Below are 21,918 nucleotides of genomic sequence, written 5' to 3'. Positions count from 1 at the left end.
TATTAATGCTTGAAAAAAACAACCATACAAATAAACAAAGCCAAAGGGTGCGGACCATGGGAAAATAAAGCAAGACAAACTCGGTTGTTAGAAAGAAACTAGCCTCTTTCTAGAGAACCCAGCTCACTGCCTAAGGAATCTTTGGAACAGGGGCTGGCAACCAAGGTGGTGGACTATACATCTAGCGAATACCTCTTGGGGTGAGGACCTAAAGATTGTATGTAGGCCATGCCTTGTTGAAACACTCTTGCCTTTTTTGGCGCAGTCGCACTAGAACCTTGAGCCCCTTGCTCCCAAATGGTGCACATGGTGTAGATAATGTCCTGCGAGATGGCGACAAGAGTGGATGCTAAAGGAAACCTGATGTCCTCCCATCACTAAACTTCAACAACCCAAATGTTCCAAGCAGTGTTGCTAAACATAGTCTCCCATACACTATCCTCTTGCGAAGGCGCAAGGTGTATGCAAGAGGGAGGCGTCGCATCATATGCCTCAATCCTAACCACATGTTGGCCCTAGATCTGGTAGATAGAGAGGTTTGATCAATTGAGAAAGCATGGGACCCCTCTGTAAACCACACAACCATCCCCAAAGTAGAGTCCCGCTACATCCTCTACATTGTCGGGCAGACCCACAGACAGTGAGGGATCATCTCTAACACTCTGTATGCAATAGGGGTAGCTACCATTCGCCTTCATCTGCTCCAACCAAGGGATGATGGGCAAGCCTCCATGCACGAGCATCCATAATAAATAAGAGATCTTTTGTGGTCTCTGCTAGTCCAGAGATGCGATCAAAAGTGAGAAATGACCTTCCTCAGAACCTCTTGCCCTACGCAATGTCACTCTTAAGGGAGTTCATGTAACTACTTCTAACTAAAGACATCGTCCAATGGTAGTGGTGTATGAAAAGAAAGGCACCTCCTCAACCTTGTTCGAGTGCCCTACCTGAGCGCGGGCCAGAACCACTCACCCGAGTCCCACTGAATCTCCCAAAGAGACTGGCTCTCCCATAACCAAAGTCACCATCATACACCCTGTGCCAGGTTCAAAATTCTATATTTTGCCCAACCAGCCCACAACCCTAAACCTCTGTCAGTCTATCAAGCCCAAAGACCCATCATCCTAAAGTATTTTGTTGTCTTGAGTTGGAGGAGGCCCTCTGGCCTTACTTTGTAGTATCTGTAATGGTAGGAGCCAAAGACTACCATAGAATTTGAATCTCGAGAGGCACTCCTATCCTCAAGAACTGTCTGTACCAATGGTGAGGAGTCAGGGAGCTGTGTAGCTCCTCCCACCACTAGACAGGGATTGCTGCATCAATCTCAATCATTTGTGTGCCTAGCCCCCTAAGGTGCGAGAGAGCCTGCACTCATGCCTACGCCTCCAGAGGGAGACATCTCCAGGTTCCAAATGACCAGGCTAGGACTGATATCCCACTATGACTAGATGATGTGGGTCTGATGTCCCAACATGAGGCCCTCTTGATCCAGAACCCCTAGGTGCCAAATGAGTGGCTACCGCTCAAACTCCTAAGGACATGTAGGACTAGCCCGAATAGGTCACCAAGACAAATGTTGCCATGCACTGTGGAGACTCCTCATCAAGGGGTAGCCCTTCCATGTGAGCGGAGCCTCTTAAAAGATCCACTTGTGAGAGTATTGCCATTGTCCTCCTATGTGAGGTGTGTTTCAAAGAATCCTTGCTGAAGCAAAAGCTTCCAAAGTTTTGAGACAGGAGTGAGACCTTGGACCACTAGCTTGCCCAAGAAGGCTCTACTCTACATCTCCTGATCGATGATTCCCAGCCCTCCCTCTGCCTATGGCAGGATCACTATCATCCACGCAATCCTGACTTTGGGTTTTCGCATACCATTGGAGCCTACCTAAAAAAAGTTACGCACCAGGTGCCTAAGCTGACCCATGCATCCCCAGTGAAAGCGCCAAATAGGAGGCTATGTACCACGCTGTGGCGAGGAGGACCTGGTTGGCCACCAAGGCCCTATCTCCTTAGGGAGAGTTTGGTTGAGCTCCAATAGAGAAGCTTGTGCCTCACTCTCTAAGACTGAGGGTATCTGCTACTTTGCGAAAATGTCTATACCAGATATCTCTCAGTCTACCCTTGCAGAATCCACTACAACTCTATACTAGATATCTCATTGTCTACCCCTGCAGAATCCAGTACAAGTCAAGGGATGCCCCCCAATCACAAAGCTCCTGGACCTCCTTTGTTGTGGCAAGTAAGATAACAAATTTAGACCAATTGATCCTAGCACCAGAGGCCACGTAGTATAAATCCAAGGCCCCCCTAACCACCTCAAGGCTCACTGCTATTGAACCCTCTACAAAAAGGGCAATGTCATCTACAAACTCCAAATCCAACAGCTCCTCCTGATGAATAGGGAGCCTCATCCCACTAAGGCTTGCTATTTGAGTGTAAAAAGTAGCCCAGCGCCTCGGCTAGGAAGAAGGAACAAAAAGGGTGGAAGGGAAAAGCCTCACTGAACTGAGTGAGAAAGAGAAAAGGCCTCACTCGTGTGACCACCAATAACAATATGACTGGAACTCCATGCATTAAGGGCTAAGACCCTCTGATCCAATTGTCGGAGAAGCCTAATCTCTGCTTAGTGCCCTCTAGAAAAGACCACTCCACCCTGTCCTAGGCCTTCTCAAAATCCAAGAGAAGGACAGTGAGAGACTAGGACCCAAATTCAGTGCCTCCCAAATGGTGAAGATGTTGTCTCGAATGCTGTGCTTCTAGATAAAACCTATGCGCCTGTCGTGAATGATATCCACTAGGTGGGGTCATAACCACAAACTCAAGACCTTGGCTAAGATCTTGTACGTGGTATCCAGTAGCATAATTGGTCTCCACTAGCGAAAGATCAACCCTGTCCCCTACCTTCAAGATCCAACAAATCCAACCGCGACTCAAAGACTACGAAAGAGAACCTGAGTCAAAAACATAATAGAAAGCCAAACGAAAGAGGTGTGAATATGCTCCCGGCAGCACCTAAAGATGGACTGTGTGAATCGATCCTCTCCAGGGCTTATGTGGAGCAACAGCCTTGAGAGCCTCCAAAAAGCTCCTCATCGATGAAAAGACTCCTTAATTTTCCTACTCACTTGGAGAGACACTGTCAGCATATGGGTCCAAACTGCCTCTTGAGCTGCAAGTACTTGCAGAGACTCCTTGGATTGAAACAAGCTTCGATAGAAGTCTGTGGTCATCTCTAGAATCTCCTAGAGGTTAGAGTATACCTATCCGCTGACATCTCTTAATACCTACAACTGTGTCCCCAGGCTGAGGCCCAGTGGTCTGGAAAAACGTATGTGTCATCTTGACACCTTGTTGTACCAACCTGGCCTTGGAAAGGTGATAAGAGAACTCTGCACAGCAAATCTCCGTGTCTTAGGAGGCCAAGCTACACATACTCGTGCCGATCTGCAAACCCTTGGGAGCTTGAATCTCCTTCCTTGAGACGCTCAATGGAAGCTAGTCCCCTCTCGATGCTCTCTCACGCACCTGAAGGAGATGGCACCAACGAAGAGCTTGCAAGTGAAGCTCCTTGTTGCTCCTTTGAATCCCGTCTACTGCTCGTAGGGCCCAACCTTCCTCTAGTGGGGTCTCGGACTGCCTCCAAATCTCTATGACCACCTGTTGTACCTCCTCCTCTAGGAGTGAGGCATCTGGGATGCAGACCCCTTTCTAAAGAGTCCTCGACAGGACTGCTCGAGGTGTATAACAATCGTGGAGTGATTTGTACCTACCAAAATGCTAGTGGATCCCCCCCTGTGCATCTCCCAGCCATCAACATAGAACCTGTCCAGCCTCTAAAAGTCCATTATGACGACGCTACCCCCCCAAAAAAAAGCGCCTGCCAAGGGGTTTACAGAACTCCGCCTATCGCCATGGACCCCTGCCACAAATCGTGAACATAAACTGCTCCCACATACTCCTCTCGGCCACTGGTATGAGGCTCTACCCTGCTTGTCCTCCCCAAACTCTAGATTCTCTAGATTGTTAAAGTCTCCTCCAACAATCTAGAGTCCATGTCTGGGAGACTCTCAATCGACGCCTCCAAAAACTGGAGCACTGGTATCTACAAGCAGGGATGTAAACATTCAAAATATTGATCTTGGAATCATCCAAGTGTAACCCCCCATCCATACTACCCTCCCTCTGATCAACTCACCCTGATCATATATATCCGTAGCCATCACTTGCGAGATCGAAATGCAAACCCCTCTAGTCCTACCTACTGCAAGGAACTAGACCTCCTGACTTCTCCTTGGGAGTAGATGGCATCGACGTTTTACCTCTACTACTGAAAACATATGCTCCTAGATCAAAAGAAAATCCATTGGTTGTCCTACATAGCCCTCTATAACTCCTAGCAAAGTATCAGGTACTACAGATGATGTCACACACAATCATGAAACCCGTGCACATTTCAACTCACTATGGTCCAACTCATGGAGAGGAGAGAGAAATTAGAGCTCACCTATGAGTGGAAGCCTACACCATAACTTTAAAATTTTGTGATTTTTAGGGAGACTTGGAGGGAGAATAGTTCGTATCAAGCAGTGGTGTACAAAGGGCATGACATGCTCTACACCTACCTTCAAGGCCCATTACATCACCAAGGAGACGTCTACTTCAAACTTTTCAGCACGCTACTGACCAATAAGTAGCCTACGCGTGAGCTAGCATCTTTTGGACCTGTGCAATGAAAGAGGGAATGCCATAATAACATCAAAGCTGAGTCTACAAATGATCAAACACCTATCAAGGATAACTACAATGTTTCATTGACACATGCTTCTTTAGGTCATCACTATCAATGCATCCAATGACAAGCTAATACATTGGTTGCAATGCTTGATAAATCCTCCAGCACCCTCTCCTAATTGAGCATCCATTCACAAGGGAAACTTCGCTAATTGTAATGCAAATAGGATTAAGGCGGACATATTTTCCAAACATTTTGAGGCCATGGTCATTTGTCTTCCTGGAGTTCATATCAGCATTAGTGCCTAGATGTCTCTGTAGCTTGTGCACCTTCACAAAAGCGATGCCGTTCTCACATTTTCCAGAGGTATATATGGATGTACATTCCCAATGAACATATGGTACAAGCAAATCCAAATATCTTATTCTGCTTCTATACCATGAAAAGAGTTGCATACATGTAGAGACACGTGACAGGAAACATTTAGTACAAGACCATTATATGTGCACAATTTTAAAAAAATACTATTTCTTGGAAAGTGAGTACATGTGGAGGTGAGTACAACATCATTATGTTTGCACAATTGAAAGAGAGTATTTCTCAAAAGGTGAGTACATGTAGAGGTACTTAGACAATTATAACAGATCAACACTAGTGTGCCTCCTCTTATGGCATTGTAAATGCACTAATTCTTTGGAAATGATGATTATAATCGTCTAACGGCACAAGCCATCAGGTATAAATGAGAAATCAAATTTCATGCCCATTGTATTGAGGACCTTCACAATGAGGAAGACAAAACGATAGAAAACGGCAAGCAGAGGTGGGTAGAGGGAGCCACATATAATTTTGAGCACAAATTACAGACCATGGGCATATCCATTGACCACACGTGGACTTTTTCACTGTTCAAACAAAAATGGAAATTTACATAGGCAGATTGTAAGTTGTAAGTTGTGTCAAGTCTGCTGCTCTCATCTATGCAAGATGTAGGGCAGGCGTCCCAACCAGTTCCCAGCATATCTTGTGTACCTTGTGAGTTGTATCTGCTGCTACAGGGTCACATTATGCCTTGGGTGAGGGGCTGTCATGATACTGTTGAAGGTTGAGGGTACTAAGCACTGACAGTATATCCAATTGCTTTAATGAAATGAGTAAAATTGCTTTTCCTCCTGCAGGATTTTTTCCAGCATGTTCTAATTTGGCCTTCATGGTCCTGCTAGCCTGGCTAGAAGTTACAAGGCTGGTGATAAGAATCTAGCCTCAGCTTTTCTGCCATCAGTTCAACAAGTTAACCCATACATCCATAACAAAGCCTGATAAAGTCTTTACTTAATTTGAGCAGCGACGAAATCCTTCCTCAAGCATGTAGCCGAGCAAAGCTTGTTTAGCAAGTCTTAGAATCCATACCATTTTGGTATACAACCAGGCCATTGCTGCTCATCGATTAATATGCTCCCATTGCTTCCATGGATGAAAATTTTTGATTCCTTTACCTGCAGAAATCCTTCTTTCAAGAGCTGATCATGCAAAGGCCCATTTAAAAATCAGATGCAATTTGGGATTTTACCAGCCAGACTGGTGGTGAAGAATATCCGAAACCAATTTTAGAGAAGCCATCAACTGATGTCAGACAGTTGAATCCGTGAATATTTTGCTTTGCACTGCCATCCATGCAAAGTTGCAAGGCAAAAACAGTGAACAATATAAAGCTAGTCTTGTGGAAACCTTCAAGAATCACAAAAATATACTGAAGGAATAATTTTATACCTGACAAGATATGTAAAATTTCGTGCAATTAAGTCCTCCACCGAAAGGCCCTCCTCCTTTGAATAGCTTCAAGGCCATCAAAAGAATTCAACGTTAAAACATTTAAAATAGCAACAAGTTGGAAATGCCTGAGAAAAGCATCCTATGAAAGTTACCTCCATGGTGGGCCTTTCTCACAAAAACGAGACACTCCAGTCATTGCAGGCAGAACATCAATGTGTACAGTTCGTTGAGCCTTGTTGATAGAGGTATCTGAAAAACAGTAATTCCTGTTTGTTTGAATTTTCATAAGTTGCTAATTAATTCATTTAGGACAACCTTCAATCTAAGAAGGGGATAGACATAATACAAGAACAAGGCAACCTTTAACCCACATCTAGGACACTGTTGGTCTTGTATTATACCCCTTCTATGCAGAATTTCAAGAGCCTTTCCTCCAGGATAGTTAGCATAAGAAGCTCCAGAAAAAATGGTTATCATGCCAGCACTGTTATATGCATCATGATGGAGTCGTGAGCTTAATTAGTAAGAGCTAAAAATAAAGACAAATAACGTCATTGATAAATACATCAGAAAGAGCAGGTGGACCTGATAATTACCTTGCCATGAACATGAAGATGCATCCAATAAATACAATTGCCCATAATGGCTTCCTGCGGTTCTTATAACTGCAAACAAGAACCCCCCAACATATATTTTTGAATGCAGAAAAGCCTTTTTGGAGCTAAGATGTTCAGGCTTAAATATTAAAAGCTAAAATGCAGTGATATTGTCAAGTTACATGACTTAAAATTTGCATCATATCCTTCATTCCTTATTTTCATTCATCACACATGTAAGAGACAATCTACAGTGGATGATTAGCTTCTGAAGGGGATCTTGGGAGGCAGAATCACTCCTCTAGTTTCTTACATTCGGACGATGGCAACTGCTGCAGATAAATTCAACATTGGAAGTGCAAATAGAATAAATCGCAGCTCCTGAAAACCAAACCAATAGCAATTTCTGTCACATTTTCTCGTAAAGGATTAGACTACTGAAATTGAAAACTTGAGCAATCACAAAGAAGGAAGACTTCTATCATCAGGTGGGAACAAGAAGACTTTTCCAAATTGTTCGCTCATTCATGAACTGACATTGATCGCAGCTTGCATTCAGCCTTAAAGAGTGAAGATCCTGACAAACTCTCACCCTATGTGCGAGCTTTGAATAAATTAAAACAAATGCAAATACCAGAACCATGTATTGAGCTAGTTGAAATGGAAACAAGACAACTTTTCCAAATTGTTCTCTCATTCACGAACTGACATTGATTGCAGCTTGCCTTAAGCCTTAAAGAGTGAAGATCCTGACAACCTCTCACCTTATGTGCGAGCTTTGAATAAAGTAAAACAAATGCAAATACCGGAACCATGTATTGAGCTAGTTGAAATTCCAGTATCAAACCTAACTGCTCATCCCAGAGACACATCGCACAATGTCATTCCTAAATCAGATCCAAAATCTAATTAGAAATACAGATGTACGGACATGCGAAATTCTCTTTTGAAAAGATGGATTTGGAAATTAAACAAATGGCTTGATCAGGAGACTCACAAAACACAAGGGGTAAGAAACTAGCATTGCTCGGGGAAGAGCTGATGTGAAGTACCAATGCATGGGAGATACCTGCAGTTTTCTATCATGAACATCTAAACCTTGCCACACAACTCTAAGTGGCCGTGGCCCTCCTAAAAGCAACAATGAAAGCTATTCCCACGAGGTAAAAGAAGTCTACCCCCCACTCTGAGCTGCGATTCAGTATGGAGTTGAACCAAAAGACTTCCATTTCAGGCCACAACCACCGCCTCCACATTATTGAATCTACTGTAACTGTCAGTCCTGCATCAGCATAATTGTGTGAAATCATCTACTATATATTTTCTGCTAATAAAACAACATCCTAGCATGGCATTCCCTTGCAAAGTAATCACATCTACAATAAACCAACTTATTGATTGCAATCGATCAACACCTGCAAAAATGCCCAATGAATGGAGTCCTTGCAACAACTATCCAGGCCAGGGTACCAAACCTCAAGATGCTTCATCTAAAGCTTTTTTTTAAAAGCTAAAGCCCCATCAAAACCATGGACCAGTACAAAGACATTCCTTCATAATACTGGAAAATGTACAATCTCACATATAGATAAGATTTATGGACAAAAGGTCTTCAAGGTACGAGATGCATGATTAACAGTTCTTTTACAAAGGAAAGTTTTGTGCCCTATGTAAGAAACGGACTACCGTACTTCATGGGATGCATGATTCCATTTTGGAGCACATGATGGGTACTTTAGAGAAGTCAGATCGCAGATTCATTTGGCCCAATATTGATGGTAATGTCCCACAGGGTGCTCTCATATTCCAGATCAAGCCATGAACAAGCATGTTTTAAAGTATGATGATCCATTTACACTTGAGAAGGTGCCATAGACAGGTATTGCTGCCATGCTTCAATGATTGTACACCTACTTAGGCAAACTCAGTAGGCTAATCAAAAAGTAGTCCATATTCTCTTGATTCAAGCTACACCTACTTGTGAAGACAATACGATTTTATTTTAGTCTCCCAAATGAGCATCTAAGCAAAAAAAATGCTTAGACGATCTAGCGTGATAGAGCAACGCACCACCTGAGATAGAAAGAATTTATCACAATATTAGCAAGCCACAACATGGACAAAAACTTCACCATTGTAGGATTACTAGCTTTGTGTATGTATCATCAAGCAATCCCGAAATACTCTTTCTAGCAAGATGGAGTCAATGCAACCTGATATTCTTTGTGGTATTGTTATATTCTCTTAAATTCTCTTGGTCCTCTAAGTTGAGAATATGCTTCTGCATCCTTTGGATAAGTTGGCTACATGCAAGTATGGCCGTTAGAAGCAAAGAGTCTCCACGCTTATAATAGACATGTGTCAAAACTCAGATCTTTCCATTGAATATAACAACAATTTTAGAAGTTAATGCTTAGTTTGCTGTTTAAAAACTGTACATACAAATTTTGTAGATGTGCATTTGGACCAAGTAATGGTCCATGTTTACAATCACGCATCAATCGCGCTAAGGTATGGCGAGCGCTCTACACATCTATGCATTATAAAAAAACTCTACCCCAAGTGGCATTGCCATGCCATTCAAGGTTTCCAAACCCATAATGTGCAGTAGTCTTTTTTACACTTGTTGAGAACTGAGTTGATCATTCCACACTCTTTAGCATGCTTCCTCTAATGCTAACTTTAACTTTAAAAAACTGTACATCCAAGTTTTGCAGAAGCTATTTTGGATCACGTAATGATCATTTTCTACAATCGGGCATCAATCAAGCTAAGGTATGCCAAGTGCTCTTACTTTTTCTTGTAGAGGACTACAACGATATAGCTTTAAAAATGGACTAGGGAAACAAAACTGATCCAACTTGGGGGAAAAAGATGCAAAGCCAACTTGTTTCTCAACCTCAAAATAAACAACATGAGGGGAATGCTTTATTACCTACGCTCAACAGCAATGCAGTGAAGCACCACTTCAAAACAGACCATAGGTTGAGTTGTTTTCTCTGTTGCATGGCAAAGAGCCAATCGAGAGGGAAAATTCAGGATTCATATTCATTATGACTTTTAAAAACCATGTAATAAAACCTGTTAAACATCCCCAAACTTGGTAGCATACCGCAAGTAGAGACAAGCCAATTGGACCCAAAAGCAGTATGACATCACATCGGAAAACTACAGCTGCAAATACCTGCAATGGATGAAAAGGGTTCTCAACTCATTTGTTTTGCAATATAAAATAGAATCATTTGAAAACAAATTTTATTAAAGTAAATCAGACTTAAATAGACCCTTCCACAAGACAATCTCAACAAATTTTGGCATTTTTTAAAGAAGATCCTACATGCTGTTTCAACAATTTAATGAGAGGACAACTAATTGGCCTGAGGGCGCCTCAGACAAAAGAATTGTTGCAAACCTACAGACTTCAGAGAAAGCACTATCTCAACAATCTAGCAGGAGAAGAGAAGAGTAGGGCAAGCATAGCAACCCAGAATTCACCCCTAAAAGGAGGAGTTTAGGGTGCATGAAATATCTTAGGTACCATTGTACAGTTCACAAAATGTATCATATGAAGCAATAGACAATATATGAAGCATTTAACTCCAACCAAGAGTGTCTAGAGGTTGGTAAAAGTGTTGGAAATGTCACTGCCCCACCTGTGAGCCCCTGATTGGAGGGGACAAGGGGGCAGGAAACTGTATGGGGAAAAAGGGGCTGAGGGTACCTGGCTGTGTGGAGGACTGCGCCAGCAGCTTGCATGGAAGATTGCACCAGCACCATGCGGGGGCATACGGAGCAGTACCAGGACCGGCCAGCAGCAGCACAAAGGCCCATCGTATGGGGCCTTATATAGGCTAGGAGGCTGGCCTAGAAACCGACCTAGGGGCAGCCATTTTGGCCCCTTTAGGGGTCAGTGCAGTAGGCTGCAGCCGACTGGCCTAGTCGGCCAGTTTGAGGGCACCAGGCCCTCCTATAAAAGGGCCTCCACTCCTCCCTCATTTCTCATCACCTGCACATACAAGCCTTGCACAGGCAAGCGCGTAGGGAGAGGAGTAGACTCAGGATTTGGGAGAGCATCTATTGGCTGTTTTGTATCCTCATCTCTTGAGCTTTTGTCAGCCCACTGTTGTGGAAGAATATATCAGAGTTTTTGCTATCTCTCTCTCTCTGTCTCATTGAGTGTTGTTTGAGCTGCGATCGGGAGTGTGAGGTGTGAGTGATTCTATCCTCTATTTCCAACATGGTATCAGAGCAGGGTTTCCAGCTCTAGAACGGAGTACCTCAGCAAGAAGGTGACTCCAATCACCACTCAGGTTTGCTGCATGGTCAAGTTCTCTACTGCAAATTCATTTTTCAGTTTGTTGTTCACTATTACAACAAGGATGGAGGACAAGGATTCTACTATTGCCTCTTCAGCCCCTTCGCTTCCTTCCTCCTCCTCCAGATTTCTCTCATTCACCATCCCAAACTTCGGAGAGTCAAGGAAACTAGATGGGTCGAACTACCCGATCTGGAAGGTGAAAATCCGGAGCCATTTAGTGGCAGGGAAGTTGTGGAAGTTGACAATGGGGGTGGGGTGGAGGCAAAGCCAGAAGATATGCTGGACAGCAAGGGGAAGATTCTCATTTCAGTAGATGGAGAGGAGCTTGAGAATTGGGAAGACAGAGATGCCCACTCCCTAGCATTAATCATCGTGACCACGGCGGCGGACTCTGTTCTTCCACACATCCAGATGGCCGAGACGTTTGTAGAGGCATGGGCTATTCTAAAGGATCTATATGAAACAGACAACACATCTCGTATTCTGCTTCTTCAACATCAACTGTACAATCTGGACATGAATGAGGCGGACAATGTTCATGACCATCTGACAAAAGTCAAGGTGGTAAGGAACCAGCTCGCGGAAGTTGGTCAGAAGGTAGACTCAAGTCATCTAGCATTGCTGACATTACACAAGTTACCTCGCAGTTTCAAGAGTTTTGTGACTATGGTCACAGCAGGACAGAGGACCAAGCCTCTCACCTTCGAGGAGCTTAGCCCTTTACTATTGCAAGAAGAGGCTCGGGAAAAGCTATTTACTCAATCAATCGAGAAGGCTCTCGTGGCAAGGGACAAGCCTGGCAAGGGTAAGTTCAAAGACTCCAAGAACAACAACAAGACCGAGGATGCAGAGAAAAAGAGGCAGATGAAGTGCTTCTACTGTGAGAAGCTTGATCATTCTGCTAAAGAGTGCCACAAGAAGAAGGCGGACCTCAAGCGAAAGGAGTCCAAGTCCAAGGAGGAGCCAAAGACCGAATTGGCAAACGTCACGACTGGCGCTCTCTTCATCATCACTGAATACTGCTCCGCTTATGCAATCAGTGAAGGAAAGGAAGATTGGTACGTGGATAGTGGAGCTTCAAAGCACAAGGAGTGGTTCAAAACCATGGAAGGTACGCATCCCGATTCCAAGGTCACTGTGGGGGATAAACGGACATGCCCTGTGAAGGGTGTTGGTCATCACGACTACAAGAAACGAGGAGCTGATTTCAAGTGTATTGTATGTACCGAACTTGTGCAAGAACCTTTTGTCAGTCAATTGTGCAAGAACCTTTTGTCAGTCAGTCAAATGGACAAGCACAATATGTCGGTTTTATTTGACAACGGTAAAGTCACTGTCACATCCAAGGCAAACGGAAAGGTGGTGGCTCAAGGAGTCGAGGAGCATGGGCTATATCGGCTCAACGCTTTGTTGGTGCACCGGGACTATAGCAAATCCAAATTATGGCATGAGCAGTTCGGTCACGTCAATTATGGCACTCTCGCCGAGATGCAGAAGTCAAAGATGGTGGATGGACTTCCACCGATTGCAGGCAATGATCGTGTTTGCAAGGCTTGCTTGGAGGGCAAGCAACACAGGGACAAGTTCTCACAGGAGGTCTCATCACGGGCCAAGAAGCTGCTCGAGTTGGTTCATGCCGACATTTGCGGCCCAATGTCGACAAATGGCTTATGTCTCTTTTTTTTGTGGATGATTTCAGTCACATGACGTGGATATTTTGCCTGGCCAAGAAGTCTCAGGCTTATGAGAAATTCAAATACTAGAAGGCCCAAGTGAGAAGGAGAGTGGGGAGGTAATCAAAGCCTTCCACACCGACAAAGGGGGAGAGTTCCCTTCTACCGAGTTCAATGGATTTTGCAAGAAGCACAGGATCAAGAGACAGCTCGCAGCAGAGATGGATGCCATTTTGAAAAATGACACCTAGGATTTAGTGCCCAAACCAACCAAGCAAAAGGTCATTGGGACTAAATGGGTGTACAAACTTAAGTTCAAGTCAGATGGGAGCTTGGACAAGTACAAAGCGAGATTGGTGGTGAAAGGCTATGCATAGTTAGAGGGACTTGACTTCGACGAGACCTTCGCCCCCACAGCTAGGATGGTGACCACTCAGACAATTATTGCCTTGGCTGCTCATCACAGTTGGCCTATTTTTCAGATGGACGTCAAGTCTGCATTTTTTAATGGAACCTTGGAGGAGGAAGTATATGTGGCATAGCCACCAGGATTTCAGATTCCAGGATCCCCACCAAATCTGCAAATTGAAGAAGGCCTTATACGGGCTGAAACAAGCCCCCAGAGCTTGGTACCAGCGGATAGATGTTTTCTTTCAAAAGATCAGGCTTCAGCGGAGTCCAGAGGCAAATCTTTATCTCGACACAAATGGGGATTTGCGGCTGGTATTGATTCTATATGTTGATAATCTCATCATTACAAGGGGGATCATACGAAGAAGATTGCTCAGGTCAAGAGAGTTCTCATGGAGGAGTTCGAGATAACGGACTTAGGCATACTTCACTACTTTCTTGGGATTGAGGTGAAGCAAGGAAAGAGCTGTATCTTTATTTCGCACGAGAAATACTGCAAGGAACTACTCAAACGCTTTCAGATGGAAAATTGCAAAGCAGCAGTGACTCCCATGGAAATTGGTCTGAAGCTGAGTGTGCGTGATGCATCTCAACCGGTTGATTCATCATTGTATTGACGCATGGTGGGGAGTTTGCTTTACCTCACCAATACTCGACCAGATATTTCCTATGCAGTTGGATTGCTCTGTCAGTTCTCCGCCACACCCAAGAAGGCCCATTAAAACGCAGGTATGAGGGTGCTAAGGTACTTGAAGGGTACCTGCACCTACGGCATCACTTGTACGAGAGGCATTAAGTTAGGAGGCTTCTACGATAGTGATTGGGCAGGTGATATTGATACCTGCAGATCGACCTCTCAATATTGTTTCTTACTCTCATCAAGAGCTGTGTCATGACTGAGTAAGAAACAGCCTACTGTCATCCTTTCATCTATAGAGATGGAATACAAGGCTGCTTGTACAGCAGCATGCGAAGCATTGTGGCTCAGGTGGATCTTGGAGGACATGAATGTGACCCAAGAAGATGCAACGGTGGTTATGTGCAACAACCAGAGTTGTGTAGCGATCGCCAACAACCCCGTGTAATGCTTCGCTCAACTGGATCTTTGAGGACATGAATGTGACCCAAGAAGATGCGACGGTGGTTATGTGCAACAACCAGAGTTGTGTAGCGATCGCTAACAACCCCGTGTTTCACGCACGGACGAAGCACATCGAGGTTCATTACCACTTTGTTTGAGAACTCATCGACGAAGAAGTCATTGAATTGATGTACTGCCCGATCGACGATGACATCTTGGATGTCTTCAGAAAGGCGCTTCCCAAGGAGCGGGATTGGCCCACAGAAGACTGTAGGGGGAAAAAGGGGCTGAGGGTACCTGGCTGTGTGGAAGACTGCGCCAGCAGCCTGCATGGAAGATTGCGCCAGCACCATGCAAGGGCATACGGAGCAGTACCAGGACCAGCCAGAAGCAGCACAAAGGCCCATCATATGGGGCCTTATATAGGCCTGGAGGCTGGCCTAGAAACCGACCTAGGGGCGTCCATTTTGGCCCCTTTAGGGGTCGGTCCAGTAGGCTGCAGCCAACTGGCCTAGTCGGCCAGTTTGAGGGCACCAGGCCCTCCCATAAAAGGGCCTCCACTCCTCCCTCATTTCTCATCACCTGCACAAACAAGCCTTGCACAGGCAAGCGCGTAGGGAGAGGAGTAGACTCAGGATTTGGGACAGCATCTGTTAGCTGTTTTGTATGCTCATCTCTTGAGCTTTTGTCAGCCCACTGTTGTGGAAGAATATATCAGAGTTTTTGCTATCTCTCTCTCTCTCTCTCTCTCCGTCTCATTGAGTGTTGTTTGAGCTGCAATCGGGAGTGTGAGGTGTGAGTGATTCTATCCTCTATTTCCAACAAAAAGAAGGCACGATTATATGTCAAGGGTCACACGTTATTATCTCATGCCAAAAAGATCCTTTTATGTTTGGATGCACCATCTATCCACCTTGCAAAGTCTATAGAACTTCTGGTAGAACACTTTCATTGTAACACCCCTGTCCCTAATAATCTATCATTTATCTATAAAGAGCACCGATGATGTACTTGTAAATGCAATACAGCCAAATTTAATATGATGAAGAAATAAGGAATACCAAGAATTCCAGGGTTTTTTTAGGCTTTCCCGCTATCCAATATGCATAAGCTACGTTCACTGTTGCAATATCAATGACACACATGAGCCCTGTTTTAATCTCTTAAAACCAATTTATTTAGCATGACATTTCAATCCTTACAATCTTGATTTTAATCCTTTTCAACGTGTTACACATCAGGATTGTCAGAACTAACCTATTGCTAGAGCAAAAACATTTGGAAGTGGCCTAGTAGCATAGAAAAGAAGGTGGAACTGCAGAATTGTAAGTACTGTGTATGCAAAAGAGACTTGGTGCCCAAACTTTTTGTGTATCTGCATGATCATTCAGAATACAATTAGCCATTCAAATTTACATTAATGATTACACATATGTCAACGTTTGAACATGCCAGCACCTTCTGTTATTCAGTGCAAGAAAAGTTCATCTTCTTTCAACAAAAGCATCAAAGAAGTGACCAGAAGGTGTTCCCTCTTTCTATCCTAGCAGTTACTTATTAGGAAGTTTTCAGAGCCATCATACCTGTAATCGCAGTATGAAGAATGTGGTGAGCACCAAACCTCCAAGGACAAGGCGTACTGCTAATAAGAAAACATAGAAATCAGTGGCAGTATGAATAATGAGCATATGTGGGAGACGGTACAGACCTCCTTTCATGACAGTGACAAAATGGGAGCACGACGAAATGTAATCCTCCAAAAAAAGGGGTGTACTGCTATGATAAAGTAAAAGCACTTTTGTATGTAGAGACAAATTAGAAACAAGCAGGAGTTTTTTTTCATGTCCCTGTCCTCTTCCATGGACTGAAGCTTGATTCGGGATTGTGACTGATAGATACAAGAATTGCAATTTCCTTACCAATTATAAGGTTGTAAACCTTAGGAGAATCCCACTTGAAAGTAATGAGTACAAATGGTGAAGACAGCAGACTAACAACTATAGCTCCTGTGTAGAATAATGAACAAAGGAACATCTTGTCAACAACAAAGAAGCAACCATTGAAACAAAGCACACCATCCACTTCATTTTTAAAAATTGTGTAACCACGGGCATTCAGCAATTTGCTGTGTCTTCCAAAATTTCCCAGCCAAAAAGATGTGAACCTCTGCTGTCAGGAAAGTTGCACAGATTCAGAAAATACCCATCGATTATCATAACAATCTCTAAAAATGTGTGATGTGACGGCATAATATTTATCATCTCTAGTACCAAATATTGGCATTATTCCCTTCTTCACTTGAAAGATACACATAAACAGTTGTTTTATTGCAGGGATTATGCACAGATTCTGTAATGTTGACAACACTATGTATGTCAGACTTACAGTCCAAGAGTTGAGGAGGTGGCATTGCAGTTATCGTCCATGGCTCATGTCAGATGCTGTTAGCAACATATAAATGCTCCTCTAATTTTTCAAACTATATAGCATGGAGTTGGAGCATTGATTCAACAAAAAAAATCCAATTTTTCCATAAGCAATTCTGATTGACTGAATCAGCCTTGGAATAGGATCCAACTACAACTAGCATGCTGCACCCAACTACAATTACTTCTAGACATTGTAAAATCTTACATCATCCACACAGTGTTCAGAATTCCTCTTGCGTATGAGTATCAAAGGCTGATGGGCCATTCAGCGCCTTTAAAGGCCAAGAGGTGCCATTTTCTCACAGCTAGTTAAAGTTGAATGCATGTCACTCGTGCATTTCCAGACTTAGTGGGGTTTGGATATCTACGAGGCAAATTCACAAGCAAAGGAATCGACTATGCATATGGGTTGATCAAGATTCGAGGCATAGGGCGATGCTAGAACTGCTACAACAGTTGCAAGTCTTTTATATGGATGTTTCTCTCACATTTTTACATGAAAGAAATACAATAATACTTGTTGTAATTCAATCAGAGTTGTTGTAATTCACATCAGAGTTGTTACTCATGTCTGAAATACAATAATACTTGTTGTACATAGTTGTGATAACTTGCTTGATAATGGCTGGCATACCTTTTCATATTTGATTGCACAATTACTTTTCCCAAGTATGAATGTGTTAGATAAAAGTGTTTTGGAGCACAACCCTTCATTTTGGTCTAAGAGATCGAAGTTCTCAACTTGCAAATTGAAGTTTTCATAGAGTGCAGTTCATGGCATGGTCTCTGGAACAGGAAAAAGGCTAGCAGATTTGTAAGTCATGGAGAAGACTAACATGAGGGAGCATAAGGATGAGAAATCCAAAGGCCTGTTTGGAAGAGATCTTGGAAGTGGATAATTACATCATCTTGATTTTGACAAAGAACATGAACGAGAGTAGGATCAAACCTAAGAAGTTGTTAGCTCGAAGATAGGAAAAGGTAAGAGTCTTGGTACTCATCTTGATAGGACTCAAAGATCCAAGAAGATGATTCAAAAGCAATGCTCCTGTCTAATTTGCCGATAAAATATGCCGACACAGACACAATTCTGAGGTACAAAAAGTGACATCAACTTCCATCCACAATATTGTGCTCTTAGTTCATCAGGATCTCCTACTCATGCAATAATACAAGTGGTACTTTGTCTACAGAAGGAGAGTGAGGTCTATGCGTAGATACCAGTACTACATCTAGGGTAATAACCTGACGGAGTCTTCTTTGAATCACATCTAGTTCATAGCTCCAAGTCCAAAGCTTACCTTACCTTCTAGATTTCATTTTATAAAAGCTGTAATCAGCCCCCTCTCCTGCCCACAAAACCCCTCTCTGACTGTAGCATGTGCAGGGACGCATACCTTACTGCTAAAAAGTAAGTACGGTCTGGTTTTCCTGAGCAAGAGCTGCCCTCGGATCACCTAACCTGTCATCATGTGCGTGTGTTGATGAAGTACGGTCTGGTTTTCCTGAGCAAGAGCTGCCCTCGGATCACCTAACCTGTCATCATGTGCGTGTGTTGATGAAGTCGTGTCCTTGTCTTTAGATTTTCCTTTGTCTTTAGACCGACAATCCGCCAAGTGACCTTTCTTCCCACAGGCATAGCACCGGATCTGAACTTTCTTCTACACTATCAAAAGTGCATGAACGCCACCAAGTAAGGGTAGGTGGGATATGGGCGGCGCCAATATCTCGAAGGTCTGAACTCTTCATGCCTGCCAGCAGCAAACTATGCCAGCTCCAAACGCTCTCCAGGTCCAAGAATCTAGACGACGTGCTGCTCTGATACCATGTCAATGTTGCACACATTGCGGAAGCATAAACTTGAGAGAGAAAGAAAGAAAGAAAGTTGTATTAACATCTTCGGAAGGCCTTGCGGGCCTATGAGACAAAGTACAATCCAAAAAGTACTCATACAAGCCACTGTGGGCTGAAGTAAAGGGCTCGCTGAGGCCCTTGTTGAGTGCTAAGTTAATGCTAAGCTGAAAATATCAAAACTTAAAACTCATGCATGCAAAGCTAGTGCTCCGAGAACATAACCGGATGCCATCGTGGCTCTTCGATGAGATGTGCATATGTCTCATATATGCATCTGTTGAGCTCTCTCTCGCTGCCGCAGGGGGCATGGTCTCCGTGATCTCCGTATCTGGTGGGCCATATCAAGAGTGATACCTCGACTCAGACGGTCTCCCCTAAGTAGAGCAGTGATGGGCTGGACCTATATAGTGTGTGCTTTGCTCAGCCTCTACATCATGGGTGGTGGCTCCACCACTCCGTGTCGTCTCTTCCCACTGATCCATTCTGCCCTCATGTCAGCTACCTCCTTCTCTTCTACCCACTATGACTTTGGGCCGACTCAAAGGCATAGAAGTCGGTGGCATGTCACTACGCCCTATTTGTCTCCTGTAGCACTGTCATCTCCTATTGTTTGGTCTGTTGTAGGAAGATCTCTCTATGTCACCCGCATCTCCATCAGATAGAGGCCAATGCAGACTTGCTCGTGAATGTGGATCAGCCGAGAGAGTGGCTCGAACCCATGTCTCTTCTAAAAGAGGCAGTGGTATCATCCTCGGATCTCATAGTAGGTGCGGAAAATGCATAGGATGTGCTCCTATGTCTCCCCCTCTACCAATGTGCATAACCTGCAAATCCGCTACTCTCTAGTATGCCTGTGGCTCTCCTTGCCTCGATCTTCAGTTCATGGGACGAGACCCACATTTGCCCAATGGTAATCCTCAGTGCGTGTGAGACCCATCTATCCTCAAGATACTGGGGCCTGGTCAACACTCCATCCAAGGCACAACTGGAACTCCTGGTTCCCGCCATGATGTATAGACCTAAAGTAGATCCAACCGTATGATACCATTGATCTCATCTCGTGGGATCTAGAGGGACGGTACATCTAGGTTAGACTGGAAGGGGGTCCATCTAAATATCATGGCTATTAAACCATCTAGATATACGTGCATACCAAGCTGTGCAAACCCCACTCTCAACTAGTCGTCTGGATGACTATAATGCCAACCTTGGTAGCCTCCACACAGGTAAGGCCCATACCCTATGGAGATATGTCACTATCTGGAAGATGGCATCAAGCTGAAGTGGTGTCATAGCAAACTTTGCATGTATGATCTGATGTGGAACCGAGGGCTTACTCTAAATCATCCTGGACCCCATAGTCACCTGTAGCCTCCGCCATTTATTCACTGATAGGTCGCTCCCCCAAAAGGACGCTGCATACATGGCTATCGGCCTCACAATTGTGTCAAAAATCCATCCCTTCGTCGGGGATTCCTAGAAGTCTGTCGCTCTAGTCGAGCCAAAGCTCCCTTCCCTCACGTGAGTCATATCCTAGTTGCATGTGTCATCATGAAAGCTGGCCCTGCGAAGAGTGCCCCTAGATAGTTGTATGACGGTATGATCTCAACTAGCCCCCCTGGGTAAGTGAAGTTGTGTCGATGAAGTACTGCCCGTGAGGTGTTGAAGATCATAACCTTGGTCTTGCCAAGGTTGACTTTAGGTCTCTCTCTCTGCAAAACACTCTAGGGCCTCTAGGTGTCTTTGTAGGCCTGCCATTGAAGAGAAAATGAGCACCATGTCATCTGCGTATAACAATATCTGTATAGTTAGATCAGGGAGCAAGGATCTCTCCCCTCCTAGGCGATCAATTAAAATCGTGATCTCATCAATGTAGAGCCCAAAGAGTGTCGGTGAGAGGGGACATCCTTGCTTCACTCCGATTGTGCTCTCAATCCTATCTGACAAGCCTCCAAGGGCCTGTACTCTCCCTCTCGCTGACTCATACAAGCTCATCATCTCCCAGATCATGCCCGCTAGGATTTGCATCTCTTGGAGTCTCCTAATCATGCGTGCTTGTGGGATTGTATCAAAGGCCTTCTGAAAGTCTAAAGAATGTGTAGACTTTCTTGGATCTTGATCTCGCCTCGGCCCTGAAGATATGGTCAAGAGTGGAGTCCTACCTCTGGAAACCAGCCTACCCCAAAGCTTGCTACCAATGTGCCTCTATGGAAGAGCTGATCTCTCTACCAATCCATGCAATGTTTGGCCAATCATGAGGGTGTAGTAGTTCCCCGTGTCCATGGGATCCCCTGCTTTGTATATCGGCACAATGGTGGTGGTACTCCAAGCAAGGGGGAAGCCGTGGCATACTGCACGGTTCAACATCTGTGCCAAGATCAAAGCCAAAATCCCATGTCCATGTGCAAAGTGCTCAGGTTGCAGCCCCTCATGGTCTTCGACTCTCTAGTTGTAGAGACGGCGCAATACAGCACGCACATTTTGTGCTGCGAATAGGATGGATGTGGTGGGCCTTGGCAAAGATGACATCTCGAGTGGTGCTTGGATCGAGGCATCGTAGAGTGAGGTCGCATACGCATGCGAGATGCCTAGATCTGTGATGGGCATGGGTGGCTTAGCCTCGGAGAGAAGTCCCTACCCAATAGTGGGATCCCCTCCTCGAAAAGACTTGATCGCCTCATCCATCCTATGGTGAGGAAAGCCTGCCTCTTTTGGCCTGTCAATCGCTATGATTCTGTTGTGCCTCATGTGTCGTAAGGTATCCCAAGGCCCGCTCACATGTTAGGTGAGATATCATCTTGCGGCACTCATCATCAAACCATGGGTTCTAGGACATCTTCCCAGCTGGTAGATGAGCTATGGATCGAGTCATAGAAAAAGATCTGGCGGCTAATACCAGAGTATTTGAGACATGGGTGAGGCTCTACATCATCCCCAATGGAGGTTGGTAGCTCATGTGACAAGTGGCTCATGTAGACCACATTAAGGGCATGGTCAAGTGTAGCTGAACATAGGTGGGGCACAACAAGTCTCGTCCTTGGCTGGCATAGTG

The 21,918-nt window shown here is 44.4% G+C and overlaps 1 protein-coding gene across 11 annotated transcripts in view; it reads right to left on the bottom strand.

Annotated features, from left to right (window-relative positions):
- Positions 1-5,344: 5,344 nt before the first annotated feature.
- Positions 5,345-21,918, bottom strand: part of ALG12 (homolog of asparagine-linked glycosylation 12) — a 64,480-nt gene continuing 47,906 nt past the window's right edge. For 2 of the 11 annotated variants that reach the window (XM_087397399.1, XM_087397402.1), the window contains exons 5-21: positions 16,503-16,589; positions 16,167-16,225; positions 15,841-15,958; positions 15,645-15,703; positions 10,213-10,284; positions 10,036-10,099; positions 8,279-8,382; positions 8,098-8,169; positions 7,865-7,951; positions 7,414-7,481; positions 7,101-7,169; positions 6,876-6,988; positions 6,657-6,753; positions 6,502-6,567; positions 6,302-6,395; positions 6,142-6,227; positions 5,345-6,003 (exon numbers count right to left, since the gene is read on the bottom strand). In XM_087397399.1, coding sequence (XP_087253525.1) covers position 6,003; positions 6,142-6,227; positions 6,302-6,395; positions 6,502-6,567; positions 6,657-6,753; positions 6,876-6,988; positions 7,101-7,169; positions 7,414-7,481; positions 7,865-7,951; positions 8,098-8,169; positions 8,279-8,382; positions 10,036-10,099; positions 10,213-10,284; positions 15,645-15,703; positions 15,841-15,958; positions 16,167-16,225; positions 16,503-16,589 — 1,316 coding nt within the window. In that variant the 3' untranslated portion in view covers positions 5,345-6,002. Of the gene's footprint in view, positions 6,004-6,141; positions 6,228-6,296; positions 6,396-6,501; positions 6,568-6,656; positions 6,754-6,875; positions 6,989-7,100; positions 7,170-7,413; positions 7,482-7,864; positions 7,952-8,097; positions 8,170-8,278; positions 8,383-10,035; positions 10,100-10,212; positions 10,285-15,644; positions 15,704-15,840; positions 15,959-16,166; positions 16,226-16,502; positions 16,590-21,918 lie in introns of those variants that run through there. The other 9 variants (XM_087397403.1, XM_087397401.1, XM_087397404.1 and 6 more) reach the window with 9 other exon arrangements.

Source organism: Dipteris shenzhenensis, chromosome 26, assembly GCF_047967505.1.
Source record: "Dipteris shenzhenensis isolate YYH24624 ecotype China chromosome 26, Dip_SZ_1.0, whole genome shotgun sequence".
Taxonomy (NCBI): domain Eukaryota; kingdom Viridiplantae; phylum Streptophyta; class Polypodiopsida; order Gleicheniales; family Dipteridaceae; genus Dipteris; species Dipteris shenzhenensis.
Note: the sequence above shows the minus strand (reverse complement) of the source record. Positions and strands in the feature narration are given on the sequence as shown.